Source organism: Periplaneta americana, chromosome 13, assembly GCF_040183065.1.
Source record: "Periplaneta americana isolate PAMFEO1 chromosome 13, P.americana_PAMFEO1_priV1, whole genome shotgun sequence".
Lineage (NCBI taxonomy): Eukaryota > Metazoa > Arthropoda > Insecta > Blattodea > Blattidae > Periplaneta > Periplaneta americana.
In genome coordinates this window covers 53,091,122-53,104,824 of record NC_091129.1, presented here as the reverse complement: position 1 = coordinate 53,104,824, position 13,703 = coordinate 53,091,122, and the positions used below count along the sequence as shown (strand labels likewise).

General features: G+C 36.9%; 1 protein-coding gene across 6 annotated transcripts in view; it reads left to right on the top strand.

Annotated features, from left to right (window-relative positions):
- The window catches only part of LOC138711906 (von Willebrand factor C and EGF domain-containing protein-like), a 216,975-nt gene that overhangs the window by 159,333 nt on the left and 43,939 nt on the right, over nt 1-13,703 (top strand). For all 6 annotated transcript variants that reach the window (XR_011335524.1, XM_069843205.1, XM_069843209.1 and 3 more), the window contains one exon: nt 9,350-10,428. Coding sequence is in view for 5 of the 6 variants with exons in the window: in XM_069843205.1 (XP_069699306.1) it covers nt 9,350-10,428 (1,079 nt within the window). In the remaining variant the exon portion in view is untranslated. The remainder of the gene's footprint in view (nt 1-9,349; nt 10,429-13,703) is intronic.

Here is a 13,703-nt window from a genome sequence, read left to right as displayed (position 1 = left end):
GAATCACATCAGTTTTCTACGAAGTAGGAGAGCGGTTATGTTCATTCTCAGGTCCTGAGTGCTACTGACAATTCAAATATGCATTTTGCACAGAGGAGCCAAATAAATGTACTACTGAATCTGTTTATAATTATATACTTACTTACAAATGGCTTTTAAGGAACCCGCAGGTTCATTGCCACCCTTACATAAGCCCGCCATCAGTCCCTATCCTGTGCAAGATTAATACAGTCTCTATCATCATATCCTACTTCCCTCAAATCCATTTTAATATCCTCCCACCTACGTCTCGGCCTCCCCAAAGGTTTTTTTTCCTCCAGTCTCCCAACTAACACTCTATACGCATTTCTGGTTTCGCCCATACGTGCTATATGCCCTGCCCATCTCAGACGTCTGGATTTAATGTTCCTAATTATGTTAGGTGAAGAATACAATCCGTGTAGTTCTGCGTTGTGTAACTTTTTCCATTCTCTTGTAACTTTATCCCTCTTAGGCCCAAATATTTTCCTAAGAATCTTATTCTGAAACACCCTTAATCTCTGTTCCTCAAAGTGAGAGTTCAAGTTTCACAATCATACAGAACAATCGGTAATATAACTGTTTTATAAATTCTAACTTTCACATTTTTTGACAGCAGATTAGATGACAAAAGCTTCTCAACCGAATAATAATAATAATCATTTCCTATATTGATTGTGTGTTTAATTTCCTCCCGAGTATCATTTATATTTTGTTACTGTTGCTCCAAAATATTTGAATTTTTCCACCTCTTCAAGGAATAAATTTACAATTTTATATTCCCATTTCGTACAATATTCTGGTCACGAGACATAATCATATACTTTGTCTTTACAGGATTTACTTCCAAACCTATCGCTTTACTTGCTTCAAGTAAAATTCCCGTGTTTTCCCTAATCATTTGTGGATTTTCTTGTAACATATTCACGTCATCCGCATAGACAAGAAGCTGATGTAATCCGTTCAATTCTTGGTCGTGCCAAAGAATCATCCCCATTACAAGACTTATTGTATGGATTCGTAACAAGCTTTTTTTTTTTTACGGTGATGGGCTGTTAGCTCTTCGCTCAATCCCAAGCTGGAGGATCACCCCTTATCGACCGTCCACTACTGCTTATTCAATATATTCACAGCTACCCTCCATATCTGGAGGTCGTCTCCTCTATCCACAATCTGAGGACGCGCCATGCCGTGGTGATAGGGACCCACAATACATGGATAATTATATACTAGTTTCATTATTATAAATTGCATTTAATTTTCCTGGCAGTGCTTAGTTATAGTTATAATAAAGTGAAGTGATGTTTTATGTGCTCAATAGCATGTGATAATTAATATGCAGTCAACACCAACATGAACATTTGCATTCAGGAGATCTATTAAAGGACAGGTCACTAATTGAAATCTCGTTTTCATTCGTGTAGTACCCATTTGCGCCACTTGTATTCCATGGTCGTCTCTGCCTGAGAGGCACTATAGTGGAACATTATTCTGTGAAGGAGATATGAATGCCAGGAAATTAAGGGATTGAGGACACTGAAATAGCCAAAGGTTAAATATGAAAGAACTAGGAAAATAATTCATAGAACTCCAGCCTCCATCTTATTTCTCTTACAGACATGCCAGTAGAATTGTAGACATTGAATGTTAATTAACACAAAGAGTACTGAAAAACTATTGAAGATTTTAGATACTTAATGGTTCTAAATAAGGAACCAAATAGGAACAAATCTTTCAAACTGCTGATACCAGTATGCAGCAGAAAATGTCTATTTTGTTAATCTGCAAAATAGATATGAAAGCAGTAATGGATTCAAATGCTGGATTGGGGGTGGGGGAATTCTTCCACTTGGGCACAAATCCTTCACTTCCAGAGATTTCAGGTGCATTTAATAGTGTATTATGAAACAAGTTCATAATGTTATACGTTATGGCACGAGTCAATTTTTAGGGAATGAGTAAAACAAGTTTCCCAATTTTGTATGAAATAATTGTATAACATGATGGACATGTTTCTCAGTCGTACTATCAGGGACTGGAATGCTTTACCTGCAGACTTACTAAAGGCTTTACCAATAGCCAAAAATGTATTTAAAAATAGGCTTAAGGACTTTACTAATAGACGGTAGTATATTATACACCATATTTAAAGGGTGTAATTGATATCTTGTTATTTGAAGTGTTCTATCAGTGAGGAAGTGTGTTGTGTCAGTGAAGTGTAGTGTCAGTGAAGTCAATTGTGTAAGAGAAGTGTGTTGGTGTCAGTGAAGTGGCTGTGCAAAGTATTTGAACAGTGAAATGGTTAGAAGTGATGGTGAAATCAGGTAGAATCAGTGCAGTGAGTGAGTTGACAGCGAAATAAGTGTAGTGCCGAAAGGTACGTGTGCAGGTATGAACCTGTCACACTCGTGGGTCTTAGTTCGAACTTAGGGTTAAGATACAAATTAGATTTACTTTAAATGTTATTTTAAGTGACCATGCTTCATTTAATTTAGGATGCTCCTTGTTATTATTATTATTATTATTATTATTATTATTATTATTATTAATTTTTTTTTATTAGTTGTGTTTATTATTAATTGTAATTATTGAGTGTAATTAGTTACCACTGCCACTGGATATATACCCATTTGCAGTGTGAATAAATACATACACATACACAAACATTATTTTTTTTGTACGACAGCATTAGTGAAGAAATAACATCAGATTTGTAATGACGGGTAGTTTGATATCATGGTCTATGAAGAAAGAGGTTACTATGACAACAATGATGTATTAAATTAATATTATAGCATGTCATATCGATTCATAATGTTAACTTTTTGGCACAAGTTATGCCGTCATAACAGAAGTCATGACGTTTTAGTTTCCATGGTAATATTTTATGGCTCTGGTACAATAATGTGACATATTATGCACTATTTTCACTAACGATAAAGACTGTTTATAATGCTGGAATGTAAAAAAAGATTTTATTTTAATTTTAAGCTGTTCATTGTAAGCAGACAAGATTTATGTGGTAATGATGTACATTTTGTGTTGAACATATATGAATAGGTTTTTAGCTCCTTCTTACATTGGAAGGTACCTCAGTTTGTTTTCAGCTCTTATGGTAGACTGTTATGTCTTGTCCCTTGTGGTTTAGTCTACGATAGTTGTAAAATTGAACTTATTCGTTTACTTTGTGAGATATTTAAATATTGTATGAAGTATATGTATTGAATTTTACGGAAGTACTGTCTCCAGGGAGAAGAGGCCAAAAGCTGTATTATATTGTATTCTCTGCTGTGGAGTAACAGCATGTCTGCCCATGAAACAAGCACGCCTAGATTTAAATCCTGGTTGGGACAAGTTACATGGTTGGGATTTTCCCCCTCAACCAATTGAAGCAGAATTGTCGGGTAACTTTCATCATTGGACATTAGACTCATTTCGCCTTCATTAATTTAAGCTTCATCTATCATCTTTCTGAGGGTGCAGCAGAATGTAACATTAGGACTTACATATAGAGGTGACATATATGAGGAAGCTGCAGAAATCCCAAGGGGACAGAGGGACTTTTGTAGCAGACAGTAGACACTGTCGGACCTGGGTGATGTGTCACTGAATCGATAGATGATACCAAATAGTGAATCACAATACTTATAGGAATTCGATCTTCAAGTCAATATTGGATGTGGTAGGATGTAATACCATGACTTTGCATACAGATGACATCGATCTGAGGAAACTGCAAAAGTTCCTAGGGGACGGAAGGCTTTTGTGGCAACTCCATTGGAACTGGGTGATGTGCAGCTGAATGGCACCAAATAGTGAATCACAATACCTACAGGAACGCCATCTTCAGATCAATATAGGATGCAGCAGGATGTAATACCGTGACTTTGCATACAGATAACATAATTCTAAGGAGGCTGCATATCTTTCAGGGGGACTGAGGGGTGTTCAGGGGCCTCATTGTACGTGAATCAGTAGATGGCACCAAACAGTGAATCATAATACTTACTGAAATGCAGTCCTATGGACTTAAAACAATCATCCCTATCTAAAGAGGTAAACACAATAAGTCTTAGGCAGTGGTGCAAGCCTTCAGACCCGTATCTGTAATAAAAAAAATGTATACTATTATATTCTTTAAAGAAGATGGTCACAAAGCTATTAAAAGTTAGTTAGTGCAGCGCTTGTGTTAAGCCTGGCATGAAAATCTGTGACATTTACAGAGTGTAGATGACAAAAGATCTGAGGCAGGAGAAGACACAACAAACAGAAGACTGAGCCAGAAACTTGAACAGAGGAGTTCATATTGAATATTTAATAACTTTTTTGTGTATTGAAATATCAGAATTTTCAAAGAAAAGAATGTATGGTGCATCATCGTGCCAAAGAAAACTTGGAAAAATTAAGAAAACGCCTGTTAAAAGTTTCCAAATGAAACCATAACTCCAGAAAATTGAAGAAGATGATAAAAATTCAGAAGCTCTTTTATGGATAGAGCAGAAGATCACTAAAATACAAGCAGAAGTGAAAAAATTCAAATTTTGATGCTACTTGAAGTTGGTCTTGCAAAAGAATTTTATGTAAGTAACAGCACAACTAAAAAGCTAAAATTCCAGTGAAGAAAAGCAATCCCAGATCAGAAAAAAAAAAAAAAAAACATTGAATAATTCAGTTGTAGAAAAGCTTAAAAATGGTTACTTTGTGACCCAACTCTATTTATATAAATGTAGACTTGGCCCACCAGCCATTTGTAAATCTTGCTTAAGGTATAACCCTATATCATATCCTTAAGGAATGTGCAGATTATCTGTATTGGAAGTAAAATATCAAGAGATACAGAGACTATCCTAAACAACTGATAGCTTTGGAAATTTGCCCAACATATAGGAGAAATGTACTATCAGCACAGAGGCTGGATGCAAATGGTGAAGAAGAAAATAGAAGATCCTGCTGCTTAACTCAGGAAGAAATGTTTGCCTTAATTAGAACCTTGGTAAGATTAGTATAATAAGAAATTATTTACACAAGACAGTCAATTGTCCAAAGTGATTATCTTTTCAAAATGTTTAGTTTTTAAACTTGAAATGTTAATTTCATCATTTAAACTTGAAATGTTAGTTTTTAAACTTGAAATGTTAATTTCATCATTTAAATTTGAAATGTTAATTTCATCACTTATAATTACGTAACATGCCACGTAATTTCAATTCATTCTTTTAGTTTTATTGAATTAACTGAATTGCAGCTTGTGTAGTAACATTATACCATATTATTTCGTCTTGTTCTATTATTGAATGATCATAGTTAAAAACTACATGAATATTTTTGTGTAAGTTTTGAGATTCTATTTTAGTAATAAATGAGTGCAGATAACTTCAGAAAATAAAATGATAAAGTAAATTCACACTTGATAATTTCAAATGGAATAGGTCTAATCCAGAGTCCTCTTCATCTAGATATTTAATGATACATAAAATTAGAGGTAATATGTTATGTTAATATCAAGCTTTAGACAATCTAAGAGCTCACATTTTTTGGAAATTATGAAACTGAATGAACTCTTGTCAATCCAATTAACATCATAGTTATCACTGATTATTATTATTATTATTATTATTATTATTATTATTATTATTATTATTATTATTATTATTATTATTGTTATATTTGTTATAATCAGATTACATTTAGAAGTAAGATACATATTTATGCATGTTAATATTTACTGTTCTTTGAAAAATCTTTTAACACTGTGGCAGGGTTCAAAATTACAGTTTTCTAAAGAGATGAGAGTATGCAGGATACAGTTAATCTCATTGTAATGCTATCTCCTTCACTTCCTTCAATATCCATTGTAGATTGGCGTTGATGTGTGTAGACCAAAAACAGTATGATTCTCTTGCTACATTATCCAGATATGCGAATACTGTGATGTTTCTGGTGAATGAAGTGCCTATTTCTTGATATATTGTCTTCGAATACTTTCGTTCCTCTGTTTTTATTCCACTCTTCCCTCATTGTAGCCATATTATCATTTCATTGTCTGTGAATAATTTAATGTAGTTATGAAAAACAATGTGTTGTGGGTCCCTATCACCACTGCATGGCGCGTCCTCAGGTTGCAGATAGAGGAGTCAGCCTCCAGATATGGAGAGTAGCTGCGAATATATTAAATAAGCAGTTGCGGACAGCCGATGAGGGTGGTCCTCCAGCTTGGGGTTGGGCGAAGGGCTAACAACCCATCACTGTAAAGAAACAGCTTGTTACGAAACCCCAAATAAATTAAAATGGATTTGAGAGAAGTGGGATATGATTGTAGAGACTGGATTAATCTTGTTCAGGATAGGGACCGATGACAGGCTTAGTGAGGGCTGCAATGAACTTCCGGGTTCCTTAAAAGCCGTAAATAAGTAAGTTATGAAAAGATATGCAAAAAGTGAAATATTCTTGATTTGTTACATTGAAATCGTTAACTTTCCTTTACCACAACAATTAATTTTGTAAAGTATTGACGTGGTGCTTTTTACAAGGTGTGACAGAAACAATCAGCAGGTTTTAAAGTGAAAAATATTTTAATTGTTAGCATGTAATTCCAGTTGAGTTACAGTATCTTAAAGTACAGCTCTTTGAGTTTCAAAATACTGTTTTTTTTTTTTTTAACATCTGTTAGATGTGCACCATCATATTGAATGCAGTGCTGTATATGGCGTTGGAAGTGACTCATTACTTTTTCTAATGCATCTGGCTCTACCCTGTTTATTTCCTCCTGGATTCGATTTCTTAGCTGGGTTCTGTTCTCGAATGCTTTCTCCTTCAGATAGCCCACAGAAAAAAGTCAGGGGCTGTTAGGTCTGGAGAACGAGGTGACCACGTTTCCGAAGCAGGAAATTAGACATCCTGGAAATAAGTTCTACAGAGCTCTCATACTGATTACTGCAATATGCGTAGTTGCACCATCTTGCTGGAACCAGTGATCACCACATTCTTTAATTTCAGGCACAAGAAAAGTTTGAATCATGTCCCTATAGCACACAGAGTTTACAGTGCAAGTTTGTTCAGTTTCATCCTCAAAGAAATAAGGCCTGATTATGTTGGTAGCCGATACAGCACATCACACTGTCATTTTGCAATCATGATTAAGTTCTCATTGAAATGCTCTTTGGGTTTCTGTGATGGAACCCCTTCTAATAAACCATTCTACAGCACAAATATCAAATACACTCCCTCACTGTCCAGTGCTCCATGGCTAACTAACACATAGATGAGAGAAAACAATATTGGCCAACAAATTTTCAAGGTCAGCTCTACAGGCCTGGCATCTATGTGCATTAATATACCTGTCAAATTCAATATTATCTATGATTGAAGCCTATTCATTGTTTCTGCCTGTCCCTGTGCTTTCTGATTTAATTTGTTACAAAATTAAGGACTTTATTCATTACCATTTATTTAGTTTCTTATTTTGTTCTTCATTGTTCTATATACACCTTTATGCTCGACCATGCCGAAATGTAGTAATTATACACCTGGTAGCAGTCCTTTAATGCATGTCATTAAAGTACACCTACTCATTAAAGTACAGGTGTTCAGCCAATGACAAGTCAGCTTACAGGTGTTCAGCCAATGACAAGTCAGCTTACAGGCGTTCAGCCAATGACAAGTCAGCTTTGTACCATTATAAAACCGCAAGTATCGATTATTCTCGGATATGCAATCGAAAGAGAATTAGCGAAAAGTCACGGAGGCTGGAAATTCAATACTGTCGCAGAAGGTTATGTTCTGTTACTATAATAATTAGCGTTAATTGTAAATAATATTCAAATAAATTCAATTTGTCATCTCGTTTTTCAATGTCTAATTTAATTTCAATGTTATATCAAAGTTAATATTTAGTTTACTCTGTAGGTTCTTATAGGCTATCAGAGTCAATGTGGACATCTGTTCCTCGGAAAAAATCAGTACTTTCGCGTCAGCACACATCTCACAATTTACGAGGTATTGCTCAAGGTCAGTTAGATACAAATAAAATGAATAATTTCAAGTTAGAAATATGGTCGAGCATAAAAAGTCGTATGAAACTCGCCTATAATGGTAATTAAGAAGCTCGTATGAAAATTATGAAACTCGCTCTCGTTTCATAAATAAACATCCATACTCGCTTCTTAATTACTATCATTATAGGCTCGTTGCATAATGTACTATTAACACTTTTATAATCACTGATTAACTTTACAGTTTCTTTACTGTGTTAACTTTTTAGGAAATTACCTGGCTGACTAGTTTCGAAGTGATATTCTTCATTGTCCAAAGCCTAGTGAAGGTCTCACGCTAACTTCTGTTTTCCTATCTTGCAATTCTGGTTTCCTGTTGTGGTGGTGTGTGTTCATGATTGTGTCGAAAAGGGTGTGTTTTTTGAAAATTGAGTTGAGTGTTCAGGATGTGGTGGGGATATGTTTTTGTGTGTTGATAAATTTCATATTGTTCTAGAGCAGGGCTGGGCACCGAGAGCGAATCCAGACTCTAAACGGGGATGCTTAATACTCATCCGTCATGGCATCAATGCTGCGCAGTGTTCGGCAAGAAAGAAAGGGGTTGAATAGAAGTCATATGGCTCCCTGTGAGAGAATAGAATTCGCTCTTGGTGCCCAGCCCTGTTCTAGAGTATCAAATTTCTCGTTTTTTGGTTGGATGTGTAGTATTGTCATGTTGGTGTCTATGCTGCTGTAGTTGTGATTGGAATTTGTGATGTGTTCTGTGTAGGTTGAATTGTTATGTAGTTTGATTATGGCTGTGATATGTTCCTTGTAACATGTTTGAAATGATCTTGTTGCATGACTTCTACATTAGACAGAGTAGAATATCATTTCAAACACATTACAAGGAACATATCACAGCCATAACCAAACTACAAACAATTCAACCTATGCAGAACACATCACATACTCCAATCACAACTACAGCAGCATAGACACTGAAATGAAAATACTACACATCCAGCCAAAAAGGAGAAACTTGACACTCTAGAACAATGTGAAATTTACAAACATACAGAAACACACCCCTACCACATCCTGAACACTCAATTCACTTTCAAAACACACAGCCTTTTCGACACAATCATAAACACACCTTACCACAACAGGAAACCAGAAGATAGTGCAGGACCTTCATTAGGCTTTGGACAATGAAGAATATCACTTCGGAACTAGACAGCTAGGTAATTTCCTAAAAAGTTAACATAGTAAAGAAGTTGTAAATTTAATCAGTGATTATTATTTTTTACAAAATAATACAAACTCGATAATTTTATTATTGTATTTTCTTGTTACAGATGTGAATGAGTGCTCCAGAGTCCCATCACTTTGCAACTACGTGTGTGTGAATACATTTGGAAGTTACCAGTGCTTATGTCCCTCTGGATACACAATTTCAGGAGACAGGAAATCCTGCATCATCCATACCTCTCCTGTTGTAGAGACAGCATCGATCAATAATAGAAACAAGTATAATGCAGTGATAGAAGTATTGGTGAGCCCTAATAGAATGACTGCTGATCACGGAGCCCACAAGATTACTCCTACATTAATAGAGTCAAGTTTTACCTCAGAGATCGGAAGCCTGAGAACTAGGCTGCATAACCCTGCATACCCTCCAAACAAATTGGCAATAGAGAATTTGCATACTATGGCCTATTCTGGACCCAACCTGCTTAGTCAGGTTGACTCCCTATTCAGCAGCGAACAGATACCCAATGAAGTGCAGCCTACTTATGTACTATATAAAGATGAAGAAACTTACCCTTCAAGTTATATGGAACCTACTGCATTCCTCAGTACCAAAGTGGAAGATATTGTGAAGTCTTCAGAATATATTTTTGGAAGTCCTTTTACTACATCAGTCACTCAACTCAATTCAACTCCAACTTTAAAAGATGAACTAGGTATGGAAACAGTACCCAATCTAATTGTAAGATCAGATGTGCCTGAAAGCAGTATTTCAGTTTTTCAGCAAATAGTTATAACTCCAACACATACAGGAATGCTTGTTACACCTTTCTCAACAGTCCCTGCCAACATTACAATGGATCATAGTCAGGAGGACTTAAGTGGAGAAAAAGATCCCTCGAAAGATGCAAAGAAGGATAATAAAGGAAAAGGAAAGAAAACAAAGAAGCTTAGTCATAAAGACGAGAAACAGAAACCAAGGAAAGATAAAGACAAAAAAATGAGAAACAAGACTTTGAAGAAAGGAAGAATAAAATTCGTTAGACTGACGACAGATTTTCAAGTCTTGAACCAGATTCTGGATGCGTCAAGGGAAGCCTGGAGAGATGGAGGGACTCGCCTGCCAGTAGGCAAGCCAAGAGCAGAAACTAACTGGAATATGGGGACACTGGCAGGTGGAAACACTGTGAGTAAAGACTTCTATCAATTTAGCATCTCCATTGACTCAATGCACTCTGAATGATAGATTGTGTTACTTTTTGTTTCTTCTTTAAGTTATTAGAAAATTTGTTTGTCTTCATATTCATTGCAAAATCTTATTTCCTGAGTGCGTTGCAGGTTTTAAATAGAAGTATACATTTTCATTTCATTTAAACTATCATATTTTTTTTCAACAAAAAAATGATTTAACGACATCACTGGAAAAATATTGTTAATCACGATTTTTAATTTACTGTAAATACAAGGTGAACCGCTCAAATGTACCTAATTTCAGTTTTATGTGACTGGTGAACTGTTGAAGATAGAACCTTATGGTAACGTTTATATGAAAAGAAAACTCAACAAATTTCGAATCCTGTTGGTAGATGGTGAACAGACACGGTTTCTTTTCGTAGATTGTATCGATTGTCAAAATGGTGACACCGCAGATGAAAGCGCAAACTGTGTTGTAGTATGCGGAGTTTAAATCAATTGTTAGAGTTCAAAGGGAGTATTGGTGAGTGTTTAACCATGATGCTCCAACTGCTAAAAGCATTAAGAAGTTGTTGTTTTCTAATGCCAGGCGTTTGACAACAAAATCATTTGACCTCTTGCACTCCAATATAGAAAATGGCAAGTTGTAGCCGATTTAAGTGAACACCATATTTTAACGTTTTGGTGGCTACTTCATTCACACACAACCCCCAGAATGTCTGGAGGACCACACCTGCTGTTGGTCAACGGGTCCATTGGACCTAGCTGGGAGATCTTGTTGATCACCAGCTTTCCCTCCTTAAGCCACTGGAGGACGATTTTAGTGCCATAGCAGGTCAGCACTAGGAACAGAAAAGTAGAAAGAGGAGAAAGGAAAGGGAAATGAACCCCTAGGCCTCGAATGCTCTAATGCCGTCGGGATCGAAGAAAGTAAGAGTTCAATCAGAGGACTGGATAGGAAAGGGTAAAGAGGGAATTAGGTATTGGATAGAGGAAAATTATACGAAATTCAGTCATTAACTCATCAAGCTGACCAGTGCTAATGGATGAGTAGCCCCTCCCTTTAGTTCAGCTTGTAAAATTATGCTTACTAAAATTATGCTTACTAACAGCTGCACCACAGGAAGGTAGGGATGGGACATTGGGTATTTGTCCAGGTTGGTTCCTTAAAGCCTTCAATGGGAAGGATTAATGGCTCTCCCCCCTGTATCCGACAGATACCCTTTTGCAGCCAGCATTAAGAAGTGGCACAATACATTTTTAGCTATAGGATCAGTGTTAAAGAAGCATGGTGGTGGTTGTAGAACATCCGACGAAATGGTTGCAAATGTTCAAGCCATGTATGAGCGAAGCCCGCGGAAGTCATTAAGAAGAGATTCGCGGGAACTTCAAGTACCAAAATCAACATTGCAACGAATTGTCCACAAACGTCTCAAGTTGTACACATACTAAGTCCAGTTAATGCAACATCTGGAGCAGATATGACAAACCCAAACGAGTGAAATTCGCCAATACGATGCTAGACCGTCTCGGCGCTGATCCTGATTTTATGTCCAAGATTTTCTTCTCGGATGAAGCCACGTTCCATGTGTCAGGTAAAGTAAACCGGCATAATGTGCGGATCTGGGGATTGCAGAATCCTCATGCTATACAAGAGCACATTCGTGATAGTCCCAAGTTAAATGTGTGGCGTGGTTTGTCACAGCAGCAGGTCATTGGACCTTTTTTCTTCGCTGAGAAAACTGTGTGTGGTACCACATATCTTGACATGCTGGAGCAGTTCTTCTTTCCACAAATTGAACACCTGCAGCCTAATATCCTTTTCCAGCAAGATGGCGCTCTTCCACACTGTTTCAATGATGTTCGTATGACTTTAGACAACGTGTTACTTGGCCGTTGGATTGGTAGGGGAGGACCGATCGCTTGGCCCCCGAGATCTCCGGATTTAACACCGCTCGATTTCTTTCTCTGGAGCTACGTCAAAGATAAAGTGTACGCCACCCCAGTCAGAGACCTTCGTGATCTTTGGGAGCGCATCATAGAGGCTATTGAGAGTCCAAAAGACATGCTCCAACTTGCTTGGCAAGAAATCGTTCATCACCTTGATATCGTCACAGTGACAGCTGGAGCTCACGTAGAGATATGATGATGTGCATATCGAAACTTGTTGAGTTTTCCTTTCATATAAAGGTTACTGTAGGTTTCTATCTTCATCTGTTTACCAGTCACATACAATTGAAATTAGGTACATTCAAGCGGTCCACCCTGTATATTGAGAATTCTAAAAAATAAAATGTAGTTATATGCGAGCATAATAAAATCATGCCTTTAAAGAAATTATTTAGTGAGAACGAAATTACATCAGTTCAGAAACATATTAAACCACACAACACATTACAGTCACGATCGCTTTACTACTGTAACCACAACCACAAATAACTATCGTACCACCATCAACACTACTTCCAAGACAATCACAATCGCACTATCACGACCACCACAATCATGATTGCACACTACCACCACCACCACCCAACCACTTCCACTATAATGAGTATCCCATCCAACCCGCCACCACCACCACCACCACCACCACCACCACCACCACCACCACCACCACCACTACCACCACCACCACCACCACCACCACACTCAATATCCACACAGCCACTGGTGTAGCTCAGTCGGCTAAGGGACTTGCCTGCCTATCTGGAGTTGTCCTCGGGTGCGGGTTCAATTTCCGCTTGGGCAGTTTACCTGGTTGGGTTTTTTCCGAGGTTTTCCCCAATGTAAGGCAAATGTCAGGTAATCTATGGCGAATCCTCGGCCTCATTTCATCAAATATCATTTTGCTATCACCAGTTCCATCGAAGCTAAATAACCTTGTAGTTGATACAGTGTCGTTAAATAACCAAGTAAACGAACAAAACAAACAATATTCCATCACCATCCATTCTCCATCCATATATTATACCAGGAGACCTGTTATATTCCACTCCAACTATTCAGATGTCTTGATAAGCTTGTTCTTCCTAGTTTTCTTCATAAATTTAATTTCTGATGATTTTAGCAAATAATGCATTATGTAATCAGGATTTTGTCAGCTTGTACTGTGAGGAGAGGGAAAAGGACGTTATTGTCAACTCTTGCCATTTGATAAATAAATATATATATTAAGTTACATAAACAAGCCATATAAAATTGCTACTTTATAGTGAAAAATTGTGAGCTATAATGTTTATAATGCTATAATGGCGTAATTATTAT